This window comes from Entelurus aequoreus, linkage group LG02 (assembly GCF_033978785.1).
Source record: "Entelurus aequoreus isolate RoL-2023_Sb linkage group LG02, RoL_Eaeq_v1.1, whole genome shotgun sequence".
Classification (NCBI taxonomy): Eukaryota; Metazoa; Chordata; class Actinopteri; order Syngnathiformes; family Syngnathidae; genus Entelurus; species Entelurus aequoreus.
Genome location: NC_084732.1, coordinates 35,162,780 through 35,186,414, shown reverse-complemented (window position 1 = coordinate 35,186,414; position 23,635 = coordinate 35,162,780). Strand labels below are relative to the sequence as shown.

The 23,635-nt window shown below is 36.9% G+C and overlaps 1 protein-coding gene across 2 annotated transcripts in view; it reads left to right on the top strand.

The window, feature by feature from the left end:
- tfb2m (transcription factor B2, mitochondrial) overlaps positions 1 to 23,635 on the top strand; it is a 37,191-nt gene that overhangs the window by 2,678 nt on the left and 10,878 nt on the right. The window contains exons 2-7 of one of the 2 annotated variants that reach the window (XM_062025907.1): positions 5,341 to 5,677; positions 13,576 to 13,765; positions 13,848 to 13,939; positions 14,022 to 14,175; positions 14,243 to 14,391; positions 19,978 to 20,067. In XM_062025907.1, the coding sequence (XP_061881891.1) occupies positions 5,384 to 5,677; positions 13,576 to 13,765; positions 13,848 to 13,939; positions 14,022 to 14,175; positions 14,243 to 14,391; positions 19,978 to 20,067 (969 nt within the window). In that variant the 5' untranslated portion in view covers positions 5,341 to 5,383. Of the gene's footprint in view, positions 1 to 5,336; positions 5,678 to 13,575; positions 13,766 to 13,847; positions 13,940 to 14,021; positions 14,176 to 14,242; positions 14,392 to 19,977; positions 20,068 to 23,635 lie in introns of both variants that reach the window. The other variant, XM_062025906.1, reaches the window with a different exon arrangement.

The following is a 23,635-nucleotide window of genomic DNA, read 5'->3' as shown; positions in this document are numbered from 1 at the left end:
CTTCAGAATAACAATGTTATTAAAAAGAATAAGAGACTTATTAGGGCTGTGAATCTTTGGGTGTCCCACGATTCGATTTAATATCGATTCTTGGGGTCACGACTCGATTAAAAAAAAAAAAAAAATTCCGATTCAATGTGATTCTCGATTCAAAAACGATATTTTCCCGATTCAAAACGATTCTCTATTCATTCAATACATAGGATTTCAGCAGGATCTACCCCAGACTGCTGACATGCAAGCAAAGTAGTAGATTTTTGGAAAAAACTTTTATAATTACAATGTTTTATCAACTGATTGCAATAATGTAAATTTGTTTTAACTATTAAATGAACCAAAAATATGACTTATTTTATCTTTGTGAAAATATTGGACACAGTGTGTTGTCAAGCTTATGTGATGCGATGCAAGTGTAAGCCACTGTGACACTATTGTTCATTTATTTTTATTTTTATAAATGTCTAATGATAATGTCAATGAGGGATTTTTAATCACTGCTATGTTGAAATTGTAACTAATATTGATACTGTTGTTGATAATATTCATTTTTGTTTCACTACTTTTGGTTTGTTCTGTGTCGTGTTTGCGTCTCCTCTCAATTGCTCTGTTTATTGCAGTTCTGAGTGTTGCTGGGTCGGGTTTGGTTTTGGAATTGGATTGCATTGTTATGGTATTGCTGTGTATTGTTTTGTTGGATTGATTAATTAAAAAAATAAAATAAAATAAATAAATGGAAAAAAAAATAAAACAAAAAAGATTTTTTTAAAATGAGAATCGATTCTGAATCGCACAGCGTGAGAATCGCGATTCGAATTCGAATCGATTTTTTCCCACACCCCGAGTTATTATACTCTAAAAATGTTGGTCTTACTTAAAAATGCACGCATTTAGTTGTATTCAGTGTTAAAAAATACGATATGGTTCTCACGGAGAAACATTTTAAAATATTTGGCTTTCATGGCTCTCAGCCAAAAAAGTTCCCGACCCCTGTCGTAGGGGATACATAATATTCAGCCTATTTGTGTGCTGCCAGAAAATGTGTCTCCTGTCTATTTTCCTCAAATGATGAACTACTGTGACATCATGAATGTTACTCAGTACACATTTAGCAGCATCTACATCTAAACTTGTACATTTGGACTCATTTTATTAATTACAGAAAAAGTTAGTTGGGAAATAATATTTAGCATATTTGTGTGCTGCCAAAAAATGTCCCCCGCCCCTCTCTTCTTAATTGATATACTGACATCACGTGGATTATTATGTACACTTTTAGTATTATTTCCACCTTAACGTGTCAATTTAGACTCATTTTATTAATCACAGAACAAGTTAATCGCGGAATCATAATATTTCAGCATATTTGTCTGCTGCCATGAAATGTGTCCCCCTTCTATTTTCCTCAATTGACGTACTAACATCATGTGGTTTATTCTGTACATACTTGGCATCATCTACAACAAAAAATTAATAGTAACAGTTAGGGCTGCAACAACTAATCAATTAAATCGATTAAAAAAATAGTTGGCGATTAATTTAGTCATCGATTCGTTGGATCTATCCTATGCGCAGAGGCTACTTTTTTTCTTCTTTTTTTTCCCATAAACCTTTATTTATAAACTGCAACATTTACAAACAGCTGAGAAACAATAATCAAAATAAGTATGGTGCCAGTATGCTGTTTTTTTTCAATAAAATACTGGAAAGGATAGAAATGTAGTTCGTCTCTTTTATCCGATTATTAATCGATTAATCAAAGTAATAATCGACAGATTAGTCGATTATCAAATTAGTTGTTAGTTGCAGCCCTAGTAACAGTTAATTTGGACTCATTTTATTAACCACAGATCAAGTTAGTAAGGGATAAGCATTATTTCAGCATGTCCCCAGAAAACGTATCCGTCAATGTTGCCAGATGGGGATTGACAAATGTATCTTCCCAGAAGCTTAAAATTGTTCCATCCATCTAATCATCCATCTTCTTCTGCTAATCCGAAGTTGGGTCACGGGCGCAGCAGCCTAAGCAGAGAAGCCCAAACTTCCCTCTCCCCAGCCACTTTGTCTAGCTCTTCCGGGTGGATCCTGAGGGGTCTCGAACCCAGCTCGGAGACATAGTCTCTCCACTGTGTCCTGGGTCTTCCCCGTGGTCTTCTACTGGTCGGACGTGCCCTACACACCTCCACAGGGAGGCGTTGGGGGGGCATTCTGACCAAATGCCTGAACCACCTCATCTGGGTCCTCTCAATGTAGAGGAGCCACAAGCTCCAAATTATTGTGTTTGAGGAAAATTGTCCTGCATACTCGATTAGACGTTGCTTAGCTATTTGGGACAACCTGGGACATTAAAGGCCTACTGAAATGAATTTTTTTTATTTAAACGGGGATAGCAGATCTATTCTATGTGTCATACTTGATCATTTCGCGATATTGCCATATTTTTGCTGAAAGGATTTAGTATAGAACAACGACGATAAAGATTGCAACTTTTGGTATCTGATAAAAAAAAGGCTTGCACCTACCGGAAGTAGCGTGACGTAGTCAGTTGAACATATACGCAAAGTTCCCTATTGTTTACAATGATGGCCGCATGAAGTGAGAGAGATTCGGACCGAGAAAGCGACAATTTCCCCATTAATTTGAGCGAGGATGAAAGATTTGTGGATGAGTAAAGTGCAAGTGAAGGACTAGTGGGGAGTTGAAGCTATTCAGATAGGGAAGATGCTGTGAGAGCCGGGGGTGACCTGATATTCAGCTGGGAATGACTACAACAGTAAATAAACACAAGACATATATATACTCTATTAGCCACAACACAACCAGGCTTATATTTAATATGCCACAAATTAATCCTGCATAAAAACACCTGCGTGTTTGTTATGCTAGCTCCTAGCTCCTCTGCTAGCTCCTAGCTCCATAGAACACGCCAATACAATTCAAACACCTGATCAACACACACAATCACTCAGCCCAAAAGACCGTTTACCTAACCCAAGGTTCATAAAGCTTATATATTTTTAAAAAGTTACGTACGTGACGCGCACATACGGTCAAGTTATCGAATGTTTAGCAGCCAAGGCTGCATACTCACGGTACCTGATATTCAGCTGGGAATGACTACAACAGTAAATAAACACAAGACATATATATACTCTATTAGCCACAACACAACCAGGCTTATATTTAATATGCCACAAATTAATCCTGCATAATAACACCTGCGTGTTTGTTATGCTAGCTCCTAGCTCCTCTGCTAGCTCCTAGCTCCATAGAACACGCCAATACAATTCAAACACCCGATCAACACACACAATCACTCAGCCCAAAAGACCGTTCACCTAACCCAAGGTTCATAAAGCTTATATATTTTTAAAAAGTTACGTACGTGACGCGCACGTACGGTACGGTACGTGTTATGCTAGCTCCTAGCTCCTCTGCTAGCTCCTAGCTCCATAGAACACGCCAATACAATTCAAACACATGATCAACACACACAATCACTCAGCCCAAAAGACCGTTCACCTAACCCAAGGTTCATAAAGCTTATATATTTTAAAAAAGTTACGTACATACGCAAAAAAAAGCCAAAGCTGCATACTCACAGTAGCACGTCTGCGTCTTTGTCATCCAAATCAAAGTAATCCTGGTAAGAGTCTGTGTTGTCCCAGTTCTCTACAGGCGTCTGTGTATCCAAATCAAAAGTCCTCCTGGTTAGAGTCTCTGTTATCCGAGTTCTTCCATCTTGACTGCATCTTTCGGGAATGTAAACAAAGAAGCGCCGGCTGTGTACTGTTGTGGCTGACTACGTTCGAAAAATACGTCCATTTCGCACCGACAACTTTCTTCTTTGCTTGCTCGGCTTCCTTCTCCATAATGCAATGAACATGATTGAAACAGATTCACGAACACAGATGTCCAGAATACTGTGGAATTATGAAATGAAAACAGAGCTTTTTCGTATCGGCTTCAATGTGGAAGGCATACCCGTGTTCGCCGGGCTACGTCACACGCATACGTCACACGCAGAGGCGTTTCGAACCGGAAGTTTAGCGGCAAATTTAAAATGTCACTTTATAAGTTAACCCGGCCGTATTGGCATGTGTTATAATGTTAAGATTTCATCATTGATATATAAACTATCAGACTGCGTGGTCGGTAGTAGTGGGTTTCAGTAGGCCTTTAACAAAGTGGGTCCTGACATGGAGTTGTAAATGTTTGGGGCGTTAGTTTATTTGCACAAGCAGGTCTTTGTAGTTATATTTAGGCATAGCAACCAAAAAAGAACACAAACTAATGCAATCTATTGTCATTTCTTTGTTTATTTCTGCTCTCAAACACTACTAATAGAGTAGAAAATAAACTCGATTGCATCACAGAAAGTTTCTCAAACAAATCAAATTTTCAAAACAATATTTTATAAAATGATAGCTGCAGACATCAGCATAGTCTGATTGTATTCCACAAGATGATGAAAGTGATATTTTTAAGAGCCATTTCCTTCGACGCACTTTGGTTTTTTTCTGACTTTAGTACCTTTATGAACCACTTATTTCGGGACGCTGGGAAAGCTCTTTTCTATCTCTCTATTTGAACGACTGGAACACCCAAGAACAGAACAGTATAACGGAATTTTCTGCTCAAACTCTACACTCACTCTCACTTGTTTTAATGCTACGCTCTAGCTGCTTGACCATCGTGTGAATTCAACTGCGTGGAAGAAAAACGGATGTGACATCATGTGCAAGAGAAAATATCCTTACACATTACATGTTATCACTGACAATGTTTTTGCGATTGACCCACTTCTGGCCGGAGACACACAAGTGATGACGTCACGACTCTTGTCGACAAACATACGGTAGTTGTTGGCAACAAAATTTATTGTTGACAATGTCGACTAATCGTTGTTACAGCCGTCGTGAACCATAGGCAAAATTCCCAGAAAAGTGCAGTTCCTCTTTAAGAACACAAAAGGAGGATACACAAGAGCACATAGCTCCAGCAGCCACTACAGGGGCCATCTTGGGAAATAAAAATATTAGACATTATTAGAAGGCACTAGTATACATATAGTTAAATACCATTCTATGATGAAAAGAATATTACCTAATGATATAATAACAGACGTTATGGCATTTAAACAGGTTTCGTCATTCACTTTTGTCACTTACCCGTTCTGGAGTAATTTGAGGCTTTCTCCAAAAGTTAAAAAAAACTAATGCCATTTTTAAGAATTAGTTGTTTATTTTTTAGCAGGAATGTACTACATTTATGTAGTAGGTGTAATATTTTGTCAACATTTTCCAATTTGCTTTATCATATATTCCTATTTCATTTAGGTAGGCAGTGACCTCCTCAGGATCTTCTGACTTGCCTCCATCTTGTGATGGCTACATGCAGGCTTAACATGTCCATCCAGATCTGTAGGCTGCTGGAGTTGGCCCTGCGCTCACCCTGCTGCCCAGCCATCAGAAGTCAATGTTGTTTACCGAAGACAATTTTAGTAGCTAACAGTGTGCCTGGGGTTCCCGTGCTTCATAAAAGGGCCTACAGCCTTGAATCTCGTTCCTCCGGGCCTGCTCGACCAAAGTTTAGTGCAAGCTCTCAGCAACCATGTGCAGAGAGGATGTCTAACTCCTCAGCACTCACCCACAGGAACCTGTCTGCTTTGGCTTTAAAGGTAGGACTTGAGTCCCTATTTGCAAATGTTGAAACTAGGGGTGTGCTGATACATTGGTTATTCGATGTTAAGGATGACGAGGAGGTGGTCAATCAACAACTGCTTCATTGGTTAACTGACTTCTGTTGGTGGTAACCACGCCAAAGCCACCAAAATGGTCTTTTTCTCCACACTCAACTACCCTCTCTTACTCGGGCCAACACACACACCAGGCTAGCAGTCTGACATTCCCAACACTACACATAACTGACGGGTTGATACCAGTTTGAAATTTGTTGAGTAAAAATTTTCGTCTTAGTTCTCGTAAACGACCTATTTTTGTATGACTAAAATAGGACGATAACAAATCACAACAAATGCCCGTTGAGGAAAACAATGACAAAATAAATTGACAATTTAGTCGACGAATAAAAATGAGACGAAAATGTTGAAAGATAAAATCAAATCATATTTTATTTGGTCTTTAGCCGTTTGGGACAATTTAAGAATCCATTCAATCAGTGGCATATGGGAGAGAGGCGGGGGATAATCAAGGACAGGTCCAATCAGAAATACTGTCTTTGTAAGGCAAGGTTTTGAGACTTTTTACTGTCTAAAGAAGACTGTATTATTACCGCAGCAAAACCTTTTAAATTAAGATTAAGAAACTGAGATTGGTAACTACACTTTGGTAAACTCACGGACTGTCTGGTGCCAGGTCGCTAGCTTGAATTTGCTAACAATAAAATAAAGTGTTTTCTTACTAAGGAACAACATACCCCCAATCTTTATTAGTTTAGCAACATTTAATCCAGAGTAATTTGTAGTTTATCTTACATTTTCCGAGTAGCTTGACCATCACAGAATAATAGATTTTCTTTCTTACGCACTTTTGATTTAAATAAATCTTAAAGTGCTACAGTACCTTACCAATATTTAAAACAATAACAGCTTAGCCATTAAAACAGATATAACACTAAGATTAAAAACTATCAGTGAAGCATGAGAAACACAAGACATGTAAAGTAGTGGCTTTTCTGAGAGAGAGTCTATTTCATTAAATCTATTTATTTATTTAAAAAAATACAAGTTGGTCATAAGATTTCAGTGTGTGTACTTTTTTTTTTTAGCACATTCAACAATACCACATTAATAATGATAACTGTGATAATTTTGGTCACAATAACTTATATCGTTACATTCCTACTGTATTGTTACATACCCCAATACAATGTCTTCTACTCCTGGACGAAAGTTAAGGACTTTTGGACGCACTGTCCGCAGTTTTATTATCCAGACATCTACGCAACAGTAATGAGGCCAAAGCTGTTTTTTCAAAAATTACTCATACTGTACTGAATTACTAATATTAAAGACGGTAACGCAGGAGCAAGACCGCTTACTCTACCACTACTTTTGTTGTACACCATTAGCGAGCTTGTCTGCCAATTTAATAAGCAAGATTGCACAACTTGACAACCCAAAATACTTGATTTGTCATTTTTCAAGCTAACACACGAAGGCAGATATGTAAGGTGTATATATATATATATATATACACATTCTAGATTTATAACGCTTCTTGCTGTATGTAAACGGGACAGTAGCCAAGAAACCCATTTTAGTATATATTATTCAACATTTGAAAAAAATGCTTAATTTCAACCAAAATTATAAAACACAGTAAGGTTAGTGTGAAATGTACTTATTGATATATTTGTGGAGTTCAGATCTTGTTGGGAATTTCGTTTTTGAGATGCTCTGCAATAACCTTAGAAGTGGTTTCAAGACAACTTCAAAGATGCGTTATCCTTTATACTTTAGTCAACAAAATTTACTGTGATTTTAGTCGACTAAAATGTTGAGGGATTTAATTGATTAAGACTATATTAAAAATAAATCAATTTGGATGAATAAAATATGACTAAAACTAAGATATGTCCTTTTTAAAAGACTATGACTATAACTACAATAAACACTGCTGTCAAAATTAACATTGGTTGATACAGTATTATGGTTGATACAAAGCAACAATGGCCACAACCTTTTGCAAAGCAAAAAGCTGATTTAGGTGAATGTTATTTGTAAATTATTAAATTACATACGTATTTATCATTTCTGAATAAGCTATTTGTTTTGTATTTTAAACTTGCTAGCGCCTGAAATCTGTGTAAACAGCTGACCATTGTGGTTAAAAGAAGTCTTATTATTTTTTCACTATGTATTACACTCTACTTTCTCTAATAAGAGCAGCTTTTTGTTGTCAGAAATGTATCAGGTCATTCTATTTGTTTACTTAATTTAATGGATGCTGACAATTCTACCTTGTTCACAAAAATCCTTACCTTAACTTACAAGCTTAATCGGTTCTGTGACGGAGCTCTTAACTGAAAACACTTGTATCTCAAATCAGCGCGCCCATTGAAATGAATAGAAATCAATTTATTTGGTTCTTACCCCCCACCCCCCCCCATAAAAAACACAACTTTAAAAAGAACAACTAACTTCTATGTAAGACATATTGTATGAAAACAATACAACAGAATACACTACTAACAGCTACAGTAATGTAATAATAATGTACCTAATTTACATTGAGAAGTGGATTTTTACAATATTTACTTTCAGCTGCTTCCCCTTCAAACACATCATCAGCAGATTTTCCATATTTTCATGAATAAATGTACGCTGCTTAGATATTTTAACATTCTTGGCTGGCAGAAGACTGATTCTGCTTCAGTGTGGTGAAGACTAGCAGTGATACCCTCCAATTGCTTCGCCAAGTTGGCGTTACGCTTCATGTTTTTTTTGTTTTTAAAAAAAAAAATATTTATTTATTTATTTGATAGGGAAATCATAATACAGGTACTGAGAAAACAGACACTTTTTTTTGTCACACCCCCCCCCCCAAAAAAAATACAAAAAAATTAAGAATTACAGAAAAAGTTAAATAATAACACCCTCCCATCTAGGGATGATGTTTGATAAGAAATTATCGAGTTCGAGTCTATTATCGAATCCTCTTATCGAACCGATTCCTTATCGATTCTCTTATCGAGTCCAGATAGTTTGTTGTATATGGAAAAAAACACAATATTTGGTTTAACAAAAGCTCACTTTTATTATATAAGAAAACAATTTAATCTAATAAATAAATAAATATTGACTGTTACCCCCCTAAAAAAATAAAATAAAATAAATAAACATTGACTGTTGTTACCCAAAGTATATTAAGTGGGATTTTTCAGAAAAACAAATATATACAGTAACACAAAAACAACCTGTCTCTGTGATCACTATAGGTGTATAAATAATAATATAGTGTTAAATAAAATCAGTCCCTTGGGCACAAAACTGGAAATAATACAGCTCTCCAAAAAGTGCAATTCTGCTGCTATTTGACATAACTGTTTATGATGCTTTGAAATTTTTGAACTTTAAAGAAAGAAAGAAAATTCTATGAAGAGAAAAGTTGTTTGCAAATGTGGTTACAATGCTAAAAAATGAAAAGTTAAAGCTAAAAAAAGAAATACACTTTATTGAGTTAACATTATTTCTTTATAGGGGGAAAGATGTTATGAGCTAGGGCAGGGGTCACCAACCTTTTTGAAACCAAGGGCTACTTCTTGGGTACTGATTAATGCAAAGGGCTACCAGTTAGATACACACTTAAATAAATTGCCAGAAGTAGCCAATTTGCTCAATTGACCTTTAACTCTGTTATTATTAATAATTAATGATATTTATCTTTGTGGAAACACTGATCATCTTAATGATTTCTCACAATAAATATATATAGAAACAGATAAATATCAATATGCAACACTTTATTTTTATATTTTCTCTAAGTGCACATTTTTCAAATTGAACATTTTCAAATGATCACTTCTAAGACAGTCTTGTGAAATCACGATATCCCATTTTAACTAGCTAGCCACTAACATTTTTTAACAAATCATGAATTACTTTGCACCATGTTTGTACAAATAATAACTCATGTAAAATACAAAAGTCAACTCTCCAATTTTTAAATAAATCATGTCACACTTTGAACTGGACACCAAATCTGTTATCTGTTTCTTTGTCAGTTAGTGGGAAGCCTGGCATTGCATGCTGTTAACTAGTGTGTTGTACTCTGGTGTGTAACTTGACACTGCAACTCTGAGTGAGTCTTGCAGATGTGCATCAGTGAGGCGTGTTCTGTGTTTGTTCTTGATGAAGTTCATGTCAGAAAAGGCTGATTCACAAAGATAAGATTTTTCCTCATTGTTTGCGGAACCTTCTTAATCTTTTGGACATATTTTCACAGCAATCTGGCCTTAAGCTTAATTATGATAAATGTAAAATGTTAAGGATCGGAAATCTAAAGGGAACGTCCTTTCGAATGGAATGCAAAGTGCCTGTTTTGTGGACAGATGGACCAGTTAACATACTTGGTGTTGTTGTCCCAGAAAATCTGGAAGATCTAGGCTCAGTAAATTATGATAATCGACTAAGAAAGCTGGACAAAATTATGCAATTATGGAAAGGGAAATCCCAAACCTTGTATGGTAAAATGTCTATTGCCAACTCGTTAATTATTCCTCAATTTATTTATTAGTTTTTGTCATTACCAACTCCATCACAAAACTTTTTTAAGATTTATGAGCGGAGGGTCTTCGATTTTGTCTGGAACGGCAAACCAGAAAAGATTAAAAGAAAGGTTTTGTACAAAGAGTATGAATATGCGGGCCTGAAACTTCTCAACCTTGAAGCTATCTGTCTGTCTTTAAAAACATCAATTGTTCCAAAGATGTATTTAAACATTGAGTGGTACACAAATGTCCTGTTGGACAAAAAACATGTACTGTATCAAAAGAAATTGTATCCTTTTTTACAAGTGATCCCCTCCCAGAGAGTCTGCTGGGAAACATGGCGGGGTTCATAAAGGAAACAATCCACTCATAGTGGTGTTTTCAATTTTATGTGCCAGAAAAAAGAGACGATATTTTGCAGCAGTTAATATGGATGAACTCTAATATTGTAATAGATGGAAAGCCTTTCTTTTGGAAAAATATGTTTGAAAGAGGAATCATTTTTGTCAATGATATTATTAATGAGAATGGTAAAATTATGAAGTATGATGAATTTAGAGCTATGTATGGTGATGCTTGCTCAAGCTTTTCATTTTATCAACTAACTGGAGTAATTGGGAAAAGATGGAAACAAATAATTAATTATGGAACTACTAAATTATTAGTTTGTAAACCTCTAATAAGAAATTCTAGTTGGCAAAAAGGAACTAAAATGAATAGAAAAATATATAATTTCTATTTAATAAAGAAATCTTTGAAGGCTGCCTCATACAACACAAATGGAAAATGGGAGGACTTTTTTGACTGCCCGTTGCCATGGGATGCCATATTCAAACTAATCTATAAAACTACTATCGATGTGCAAAATCGTTATTTTCAAATTAAAATTATTTATAACTTCTTACCCACAGGGAAAATGTTAAAATTATGGAATATGACAGAGTCAGATGATTGCCGATTTTGTTGTCAGGAGCCTGAATCCACCCTGCATTTGTTTTGGTATTGTCATATTGTGTCTTTGTTTTGGGTGGAAGTTGAAAAAATGTGTTTAAGGATTGGTTTGTTTATGAAGCTTAATGTGGTTTCTGTTATTTTAGGAGAGTTCATTGACAATCATGATTTAGTCAATTTAATTATACTACTCGGTAAAATTTTTATTTTTAAGGCCAAAAACAGATATTCACTTAGTATTACTTTCTTTAAAACATTTATTCAGTATTTTCTAACTTTAGAAAGTTACATGGTTGAAAACGATAATGATGCCAAAAAACATTAAAAAAAAGATGAGAAGTCCTCAAAGGCTTATTTTGAAAGTATAATTATGTTTATAGATTACATGATATCTGTTGTTGTGTTCCCTAATTTGAGTGACCTGGACATAATCTGGACTGTACATAAATGCTTATTTTGAAAATGTAATTTTGTTTATAAATTATATGCAATCTGTTGTGTTCCCTAATTTGTTTCTGTGTACATGAATGAAGGTGTGTGTTGCTGAGTCCGACTTGGACATTATCTGGACTGGGCCTGGTTTAAAAAACCCTTTAAACAAATCTAATTTCATTGACAACCTGGTCTGTTGAAGATAAGGCCCTTTTTTTAAAAATAAAATAAAATAAGATAAATAAATAAAAAACATTTTCTTGGATAAAAAAGAAAGTAAAACAATATAAAAATAATTACATAAAAAATAGTAATTAATGAAAATGTTAGTGGACCAGCAGCCTATACAATCATGTGTGCTTCAGGGACTGTGTCCCTTGCAGATGTGTTGTCTATGTTGTGGGAACCAGAATATTGGTAGCAGAAAGAAATAACCCCTTTTGTGTGAGTGGGTGTGGATGAGTGTGCATGGGGGAGGTTGTTTGGGTTGATGCACTGATTGAAAGTGTATCTTGTGTTTTTTCTATGTAGATTTAATTTAAAAAAAAAAAAAAAATTGTTTTTTTTTTTTTTTTAAATTTTTTTTTTTTTTTTTAGAACAGGCCCGCGGGCGACTCATCTGGTCCTTACGGGCGACCTGGTGCCCGCGGGCACTGCGTTGGTGACCCCTGAGCTAGGGAATATAACAACTACACTACCCATCATGCAACGGGAGTGACGAGCATGCGCGGTAGCCCCGAAAAGTGTTGTTGCATGTCGTCACCCGTGAAAGTAAATGTCAAGAACTCAGCCAACACGCATCGTCTGCATTATTTATAATTAGACAGACAACACATATACAGTGTGAAAAACAAAAGTTAAAAAAGGGAGATGTGTTGTATATATATGTATGTGCTGCGGTTGCTTTAAGAACGTTGCGCCAGCTGCCGTAAAGGAGGTGCGTTGCTAGCCTGGTTGCTATGTTTCCGGTGGGTCGTAAAAGTGTTCTTCATGAGTTTGTACCCTGCTCAAATCTCTCAGTAAAGTTATTCATTGGATTATACCTTTTGTTTTGAACTTTATTACACCTTGGAGCGCTTTTTCCCGTCCATTGTTTTCCTGCTTTCGCTATCTGCGCCTAATGACTGAGCTACGTGACTGATTTATTGTGATGTCACACGGAGCATTTCTGGTCGGGACGGGATTCGTTCCGAGGGATTCGAATAAAGAACCAACTCTTTTCTTTACTATAGTGGTCTCGATAACGGGTACCGGTTCTCAAAAAGGGATTCGAGTCCGAGGATTTGGTTATTTTCTTATCGAACAACCGGGAAAACCGGTTTCGAGTATCATCACTACTCCCATCTCCTTGTCCTAAATTTCAGTCACAGTGGGTAGCAATGTACTGCCTTCCTCTTCACCACAAGCAGATAGAGAAACATAACTGACTAAAAGGAACAAAAAGGTAACAACAAAACATCATGTTTTTAATAATTGTTTTATTTTTATTTAATTAATATCATCCACTTCTTCTTCTTCTTCTTCTTCTTAGCACTGTCCTTCATACTCACTTATTTCCTTCCAATGGTAGGAAAAACAAAGTCATGTCCATTTGTAGCTGCAAACTAATGCAAGTGAGTAAGACGAGATGTTTTTGGCAAATCTGAGAAAGTTCACTATGAAATTCACTTTGAAATGTTTTAAGTCAACTAATGGCGGGAATGTTTGTAACTCAAATTTTTGCTTGCAACTTAAAGCATAATAATCTCAAATGTTCTCAAAACACTCTTAAGTTGGGGAGCTCTTAAGTTGAGGTACCACTGTATGGGGAAAAAGCTTAATCGACAATCGATCGTAATATTCGTTGAATAATTGAATTGTAGCCTTGTCAATCGAAATGTGAGTTGTCCAAGATAGCACACTCCTAGTAGAAAAAAAAACATTTAACAAAGACATAAAGTATTTTGGTATATCTTTCTCCAGGGCCAGCGTCTTCCTCTGTGCCATTTTGACTCCCTGGATCTTGGTGAGGTTAAGGAGAATGTTCGCCGTGCTCGCACCTGTAAGAAAGGCAGACGCTTCTTAGTGGACCCAGACTTGGCTACACTCGTAGCGGACCACCTCGGACCTGACTTACACAATGACAAGACTATTATCTTTGAATGTCACCCAGGTAGTGCTTGTTCAGCATACAAGTCAGTCAGTCTCTTGTTTCAGAGTTTCTGCATTATTTTCTTAATCTCTGTGCCATTTAGGTCCCGGGGTGTTGACTAAGACACTGCTTAATGCTGGAGCTCAAAGTGTTGTGGCTCTTGAGCCAAACAAGACCTTCCTTACTGATCTGCAGGTAACAAATCTCAAACTTTTCATTGTGGCATTCCTTCTTTGATACTTAAGTGTTGATGAATTCCAATGTTTCATCACATCAGGAGTTGGAATGCCAAGTTGATGGTCGACTGAAAGTGGTTCATTGTGACTTCTTTAAACTGGATGCTGGCTTGGATGGAAACTACAAGCCACCTGTCTTATCCTCTGAGAGACTCTTCTCAGAACTGGGAATAACAAAGGCCAACTGGATGGATGGTGGGTAAACACAAATAATGAAATCTTATTACCCTGTCATTTATATATTTTATTTGTATCTCGTTAGACATCCCAGTGAAGGTTGTGGGCATCCTACCTCAGCGTCTTGAGCGTGCCAACCTGCTGAAGTTTGTTTATAACCTATTAGAACAGCTGTCCTTCTACAGATACGGAAGGGTGGAGCTCAACCTCTTTATTAGTGAGAAGGAATACTTGGTAAGAATACTATACTGCATTTTCATATTGAAATTGTCTGTTGTAATGCTAGCAACTAGGGATGTAACAATAAACGATATTAATGATAAAACCGTGGTAAAATTCCCGATGGACAGTATTCTTTTAGGTTGTATTCCGGCTCATTAAATATGTGAGACTCGAAGTGGCGGTCCAGCGAGCGTCTGTTGTCATAGCTTTCTGGGCGACATTTTTCCTTTCTCAAAGAAAAATGCCCCATGTTTGCGTTATTTTAGGCTTTTGGAACCGTTGAAATCGTCAAAAGGATAAAAGTTTCTTCAGATTTCCTCGAGAGGTAATCAAGAAAGGCGAAAGAGTGCAAGATTTTACATAAGACAACGAGAAAAGCAAGGGAGCATAGTCGAACATACACGTTTGCAGTGATCACTTTGTTAAAGGTTTTTTTGATATACTTTTAACGTTTAGTATTTCCCATCTAAGTATTATCCTAATATTATTTGTATTTATCTTGTTTCGAAGTTCTTAAAACACATTTATGCTACAAGTGTTTCGCAAATGTGAGCAAAACCTAAGAGAGTTAAGCTTTTACCAAAGGCAGCAATGATAAATTAAACTTTCAGCTTGAATCATGAAATGCAACCATACCCGAGCTAAAACGATGCATGATTTATCCGTGAGTTTTGATGCCAATTTCCTTTAACCAGCCACAGACAAAGAAGTTGTAGACCTCTATGTTTTTCCAAGTTTTTATGATTTGTTGTGTAGAATGATGTCTGGAGTACCAGATAGTTCGATATGTCTGTGAATGTGGCCGACGGATAAGCCTTGGGATCACTCGACAAATCTTACTTTGATTAAGTATAGGGATAGATTCCGTTGCATAGTTTGATTTTTATTAATTTTTTTGCTCGTATCTGCTTTTAATGGTAAGATCTAGGCCCCTTGCGTACTCTGCTTGCTGCACAGTAGCCATAATAGTTTGGTGGCCCAATACTTTGTTTACTTCCATTCAAAAGTAATGTGACAGAATACAACCTTTTGTTTTAAATAAAAATTATAGTAAAACTGTGATTGATAATCACACTTGGACCAGTGACACCTACTCAGTGGCCTAGATGTTAGAGTGTCCGCCCTGAGATCGGTAGGTTGTGAGTTCAAACCCCGGCCGAGTCATACCAAAGACTATAAAAATGGGACCCGTTACCTCCCTGCTTGGCACTCAGTATCAAGGGTTGGAATTGGGGGTTAAATCACCAAAAATGATTCCCGGGGGTAAACAAGGGGATGGATCAAATGCAGAGGACAAATTTCACCACACCTAGTGTGTGTGACAATCATTGGTACTTTAACTTTAACTTAACACCGCTTATTTCATTGAGAAGCAAGTTTAAATGCTAACATAAATAAAGACATTACCGTCTTATCCCAGAAACGACATACCCCAATATAAACTGGTATAAACACATTGTTTTCTGATAAACTAAGCAATTCAATTGTGCACATTAAACCTATACAGTAGACTGCGCTGTCTTAGCACAAAGCAAAGCTGCCCACATTTGCTGTTTGCAATCCCGTAGATCCCCTTCCAAATTTACTTGTGACGACCACAAGTAAATTGGATTTTTTAAATATTTTTTGCAACTACATTAAAATGCTTAAATCAGCCAGGCAGTAGAATTAAATGGGTCATGTTAGCATTTTTTCTACATTTAAAACACTTCCTTGTGGTCTACATAACATGTAATGGTGGTTCTTTGATCAAAATTCTGCATATTTTATATTTTACAGATTGTTTTCATCCGCTTTCTGGTTGTCTCTTCAGGATGCATTGTTTTGTGTGCTGTCTAATTTACATGGCTCCACTTTTACTGCTTCTTTTCCCCGTCATCTTTGTTGTAGTTTTTAGCCCTTCCATAGCTAGTCCACTGACAGATATAAGCTACTTTGTATTAAAAATGGCAACAGCGGAGGATGCATATGCATGTACGAGCCAGTCTGCCCCACAACAAGAGCATAGAGAAAAAGAAAGCGCTTATTGACTCCATCCTCCATTTAGCTTAAAGCTCTCTAAAAAAACATTAAAAAAACGCCAAAAATACTCCCATGTATATGACGTGACCTACATATTAACCAATTATTAGCAACACTGTTTTTGTAAGAGCAAATGCGGAGGAACTATTTTTAGTAACATACCGCCTTATTCACGAAGGTAACTACTGTGGCTATTGACATGCTGAGCTCCTGCATAAACTCTGACTTGGTGCTAGACTATAAAGTATGCCTCACACTTACATAGTAAAAGGTTGTGGCCATAAGCATAGAAGCTGGTTAACTTTGAAATTTAGCTTAGACCCAAAGACATCACTCTAAAAATGCTTGTAACTCCCACCCTTTTTTTTGACCTGAGTAGTGAGGATTTTGATGAATTCTACATCTAAACGGGTAACATAAGTTTGTGCTGAAAGATATACACATCCCATCAGTCGGCATCCCAGTGAGAGCGTACATTGTTAGGAATAACTATTATTTTATGTTTGTAGTCAGTGATTCTTGCTTAGAACTTAGCAATACTGCTACGTCATGCTTAGTGTTTCACTCGTGCTGGATCTGCTTAGCACACAGCTTGTAAAACTTGTAGCCCATCTTCCTTATATTCAGGCTCAAAAACATAACGTTCCCGATCTTCATTTGTCCCAAAGTAGTCGTTGGCTCTCAGGAAGTTTGACATGATTAATAGTAATAGTAGTTGTTGATGTTGAAAGAAATGGCAAACATTGCGATGTGCTCTGTAAATCAATGCGCCCAAAAATTAAAGTTCCAGCAATACTGAAAATGAACAAAATACGGTAAATACTACATTGTGTTATGAATGTGCTTGTTAATATTTTTCATACATACAGTACTGACAGCATGTATATAAAACGTTGATGGAGGTTTTTGGATGTTTTTAGAGGGCATTTTAGGCAAAATAGATTGAATTACCTAGATTGCCATTACCTGCATTGTTACCTGCATCTAGCTCGCGTTTATTCACGATTTAGAATGCATAAAGAGAAAGAGGTGTGTTTTTATCTCACATAAGGATTTTGAAGGCAAAATTCCCCCAAAAAGTGTAGTTCCCCTATTCAACTGAATTGGGGGTCATGTTTTCTTAAAGTTAAAGTACCACTGATAGTCACACACACACTAGGTGTGGTGAAATTACCCTCTGCATTTGACCCATCCACTTGTTCCACCCCCTGGTAGATTGCACAGTGCAGTACATATCCCGTACAATTGACCACTAAATGGTAACACCCGAATAAGTTTTTCAACTTGTTTAAGTCGGGGTGATTCATGATACAGATATATACTATCATCATAATACAGTCATCACACAAGATAATCATCAGAGTATATACATTGAATTATTTACATTATTTACAATCCGGGATGCAGAGGGGGGGGGGGGTTAGGTTTGGTTGATATCAACAATTGCATCATCAGAGAAATGGACATTGGAACAGTGTAGGACTGACTTGGTAGGATATGTACAGCAAGTAGTGGACATAGAGAGAGAGAGAGATCAGAAAGCATAAGAATAAGTATCTACATTTGATTATTTACAATCTGGTGAGGAAGGATGTGGAAGGGAGGGTGTTAGTTTAGAGTTGAAGTTGCCTGGAGTTGTTCTTTTAGCGCGGTTTTGAAGGAGGATAGAGATGCCCTTCCTTTTACACCTGTTGGGAGTGCATTCCATATTGACCTGGCAGCAGAGTGCAGGGAGGCTGGCTGGAAAGCTGTCATCTGCCCTGTGGAAGTGGGGTGTAGGGGCTTTGTGGGTTCCTCAACTGCCCGCCTACTCCGAGACATTGGATGCACAGGAGCGGGGCATCGGAAAGCCATGAAAGAGCTGGCGGAGGAGGCGGACAAAGGCAGCTTCTGGCTGTGGCTAAGGAGGAGGAATAATAGTTGGGGTGCAAACACCTAGGGGATGACAGGGAGATATCCCTGCCATCGCTCCGCCACCATGAGACGTTCTGGGGTTAAAGGAGCGAAACGTTAATGAATGGTGGTCCCCAGCTGATGACCCGTTTATGCCCACAGAGGTGTTCAGTGGGGTGTCACAGCACACCTGTCAAAAGGCACTGGAGGAGGTGCGTCAGGCAGCAATGCCCAGCAGGAATTCCATCACCTGTATCTTGAGATGTGGCATAGAAGGAGAATGAGTTAAGACCTTTGTTAGATCGGAATCTGGTTTTAACGTGGTTAGTGGAGCTCCCCCTGGTGTTGTGGTTATGGCGGTGATTTACGTTAAGGAAGTAGTTTGACATGTACTTCGGTATCAGGGAGGTGTAGCGGATTTTATAGACTAGGCTCAGTGAAAGTTGTTTTACTCTGTCCTCCACCCTGAGCCAGCCCACTTTGGAGAAGTGGGTAGGAGTGAGGTGTGATCTGGGGTGGAGGTCTAAAAGTAATCTGACTAGCTTGTTCTGGGATGTTTGGAGTCTAGATTTGAGGGTTTTGGAGGTGCTGGGGTACCAGGAGGTGCATGCGTAATCAAAAAAGGGTTGAATGAGAGTTCCCGCTAGAATCTTCATGGTGCTTTTGTTGACCAGAGAGGAGATTCTATAGAGAAATCTCGTTCGTTGGTTGACCTTTTTGATGACCTTGGTTGCCATTTTATCACAGGAAAGATTAGCCTCTAGAATGGAACCTAGGTAGGTGACCTCATCTTTCCTGGTGATAACAATGTCACCCACTTTTATAGGGTAGCAGTGAGCAGCAGCTGTGGCCACGCTCGAGAATCATTTTCAATCAATCAATCAATCAATGTGTATTTATATTTAACCCCCAATTCCAACCCTTGATACTGAGTACCAAGCAGGGAGGTAATGGGTCCCATTTTTATAGTCTTTGGTATGACTCGGCCGGGGTTTGAACTCAAAACCTTCCAATCTCAGGGCGGACACTCTAACCACAAGGCCACTGAGCAGAAAGCGAAGGATCAGGGAGCAAAACTTTTTTTGGACATGTAATGTAATACTTGAGAATGTTCTTAAGAACCCACTTATAAAAACACTAGTCATAGAGATGGCCCACTGGTTATCTAGTTAAATAGTTCTGCTTAAATTACTTTAAAAATTCTAGCTTTAGCGATGTCTTTTTGCTTGTCAGAGTCCATATCTATGATCAGAGCCAATGTGTTTGCTAGGTTCCCAGCGCAAACTCCGGTAAGTTTGCAGCTGTGACCGAGTTATTGATCAATATTTGGAGGTATATGATGCGGAGGTGTCTACAACAGGGAATGAACCTGCATGATGTCACATAAACCAGAATTGAAACACTGGTTTTATCATTAATACACTTGTTTTTCATTCTGCCAAGAAAGTATATTGTATATTTATTTTTGTTTAATTATGTTTTTAAAGAAAACTTGGTTAAAAGATTTCAGTGTGTGTACCCGTAAAAATTTTTTTTTAACACATTCAACAATACCGTGATACTAATAATGTGATCTGAAATGTTCATATGATTTTTGTACATCCTTACAATGTATGTATTTGATTTGGGCAGACTGTATGTTTCTATTTGTTTCATTTACAACTGTTATTATTCTTCCGTCAGACTTTGGTGACACTTCCAGGTAATATGATGCATTACAGACCCGGCTGTGTCTTGTGGCAGATAGCCTGTGACATTGAGCTGCTTCACAAGGTACAGACATTTGGCAAAAAGTGCAGTTTTACAGGAGTATGCACTCACACAACAGAGTACTACATACCGTCTTGATACGCTAGATCAGGGGTCACCAACCTTTTTGAAACCAAGAGCTACTTCTTGGGTACTGATTAATGCGAAGGGCTACCAGTTTGATACACACTTGAATAAATTGCCAGAAATAGCCAATTTGCTCAATTTACCTTTAACTCTGTTATTATTAATAATTCATGATATTTATCTTTGTGGAAACACTGATCATCTTAATGATTTCTCACAATAAATATATATAGAAACAGATAAATATCAATATGCAACACTTTATTTTTATATTTTCTCTATGTGCACATTTTTCAAATTGAACATTTTCAAATGATCACTTCTAAGACAGTCTTGTGAAATCACAATATCCCATTTTAACTAGCTAGCCACTAACATTTTCTAACAAATCATTAATTACTTTGCACCATGTTTGTACAAATAATAACTCATGTAAAATACAAAAGTAAACTCTCAAATTTTTAAATCATGTCACACTTTGAACTGGACACCAAATCTGTTATCTGTTTCTTTGTCAGTTAGTGGGAAGCCGGGCATTGCATGCTGTTAAAGGGAAACTTCGGTTTTTTTCAACCTGGGCCCTGTTTTCATAATTTTTTCTGTATATGTGAGTGCTGGATAAAACATTTTTTGAGGTCGCGCCAGTATTGAGCAGGGCAGGCAGCCTCCAGCCCAGCTAACGCTCGTACACAGGGCAACTGGCTCTCGTCAAAATTCGGCCTATAAACATGCATTTTTTTCACACTGACAGGCTCAGATAGTTACAATGAGTGTCCGACAACATACTAGAAAGGAGAAATTAACGTATGTCTCTACCTTTAGCTGGAGATCGCTGTTTGTTGTGAGCTGTGTCCAAATCTCACCACGCTACAAATCTCGTTCCGAAATCTCGCGATAACTCGCGACAAATCAAATCGTCCACATCAGGCAAAAATTCAGCCATGACAGACAAACAAACAAACTTTTCTATAAAACTAAAATAACAGTCTTCGGTAATCCAACAGAAAATCACTTCAGTCATCTCTCTTCACCTCAGTCAGGTAACTGTTTTTCCACCGGTGTTTTGTCGCGAGTTATCGCGAGATTTCGGAACGAGATTTGTAGCGTGGTGAGATTTGGACACAGCTCACAACAAACAGCGATCTCCAGCTAAAGGTAGAGACATACGTTAATTTCTCCTTTCTAGTATGTTGTCGGACACTCATTGTAACTATCTGAGCCTGTCAGTGTGAAAAAAATGCATGTTTATAGGCCGAATTTTGACGAGAGCCAGTTGCCCTGTGTACGAGCGTTAGCTGGGCTGGAGGCTGCCTGCCCTGCTCAATACTGGCGCGACCTCAAAAAATGTTTTATCCAGCACTCACATATACAGAAAAAATTATGAAAACAGGGCCCAGGTTGAAAAAAACCGAAGTTTCCCTTTAACTAGTGTGTTGTACTCTGGTGTGTAACTTGACACTGCAACTCTGAGTGAGTCTTGCAGATGTGCATCAGTGAGGCGTGTTCTGTGTTTGTTCTTGATGAAGTTCATGTCAGAAAAGGCTGATTCACAAAGATAAGATTTTTCCTCATTGTTTGCGGAACCTTCTTAATCTTTTGGACATATTTTCACAGCAATCTGGCCTTAAGCTTAATTATGATGAATGTAAAATGTTAAGGATCGGAAATCTAAAGACAGATGGACCAGTTAACATACTTGGTGTTGTTGTCCCAGAAAATCTTGAAGATCTAGGCTCAGTAAATTATGATAATCGACTAAGAAAGCTGGACATAATTATGCAATTATGGAAAGGGAAATTCTTAACCTTGTATGGTAAAATGTCTATTGCGAACTCGTTAATTATTCCTCAATTTATTTATTTGTTTTTGTCATTACCAGCTCCATCACAAAACTTTTTTAAGATTTATGAGCGGAGGGTCTTCGATTTTGTCTGGAACGGCAAACTAGAAAAGATTAAAAGAAAGGTTTTGTACAAAGAGTATGAATATGGGGGCCTGAAACTTCTCAACCTTGAAGTTATGTGTCTGTCTTTAAAAGCATCAATTGTTCCAAAGATGTATTTAAACATTGAGTGGTACACAAGAGTCCTGTTGGACAAAAAACATGTACTGTATCAAAAGAAATTGTATCCTTTTTTACAAGTGATCCCCTCCCATTTTTCTTATGTAGAGAGTCTGCTGGGAAACATGGTGGGGTTCATAAAGGAAACAATCCACTCATGGTGGTGTTTTCAATTTTATGTGCCAGAAAAAAGAGACGATATTTTGCAGCAGATAATATGGATGAACTCTAATATTGTAGTAGATGGAAAGCCTTTCTTTTGGAAAAATATGTTTGAAAGAAGAATCGTTTTTGGCAATGATATTATCAATGAGAATGGTAAAATTATGAAGTATGATGAATTTACAACTATGTATGGTGATGCTTGCTCAAGCTTTTCATTTTATCAACTAACTGGAGTAATTGGGAAAAGATGGAAACAAATAATTAATTATGGAACTACTAAATTATTAGTTTGTAAACCTCTAATAAGAAATTCTAGTTGGCAAAAAGGAACTAGAAAAATAGAAAAATATATAATTTTTATTTAATAAAGAAATCTTTGAAGACTGCCCCATACAACACATGTGGAAAATGGGAGGACTTTTTTGACTGCCCGTTGCAATGGGATGCCATATTCAAACTAATCTATAAAACTACTATCGATGTGCAAAATCGTTATTTTCAAATTAAAATTATTTATAACTTCTTACCCACGGGGAAAATGTTAAAATTATGGAATATGACAGAGTCAGATGATTTCCGATTTTGTTGTCAGGAGCCTGAATCCACCCTGCATTTGTTTTGGTATTGTCATATTGTGTCTTTGTTTTGGGTGGAAGTTGAAAAAATGTGTTTAAGGATTGGTTTATTTATGAAGCTTAATGTGGTTTCTGTTATTTTAGGAGAGTTCATTGACAATCATGATTTAGTCAATTTAATTGTAGTACTCGGTAAAAGGTTTATTTTTAAGGCCAAAGACAGATATTCACTTAGTATTACTTTCTTTAAAACATTTGAGTATTTTCTAACTTTAGAAAGTTACATGGTTGAAAACGATAATGATGCCAAAAAACATTTTAAAAAAGATGAGAAGTCCTCAAAGGCTTATTTTGAAAGTATAATTATGTTTATAGATTATATGCTATCTGTTGTTGTGTTCCCTAATTTGAGTGACCTGGACATAATCTGGACTGTACATAAATGCTTATTTTGAAAATGTAATTTTGTTTATAAATTATATGCAATCTGTTGTGTTCCCTAATTTTTTTCTGTGTACATGAATGAAGGTGTGTGTTGCTGAGTCCGACTTGGACATTATCTGGACTGGGCCTGGTTTTAAAAACCCTTTAAACAAATCTAATTTCATTGACAACCTGGTCTGTTGAAGATAAGGCCCTTTTTTAAAAATAAGATAAATAAATAAATAAACATTTTCTTGGATAAAAAAGAAAGTAAAACAAT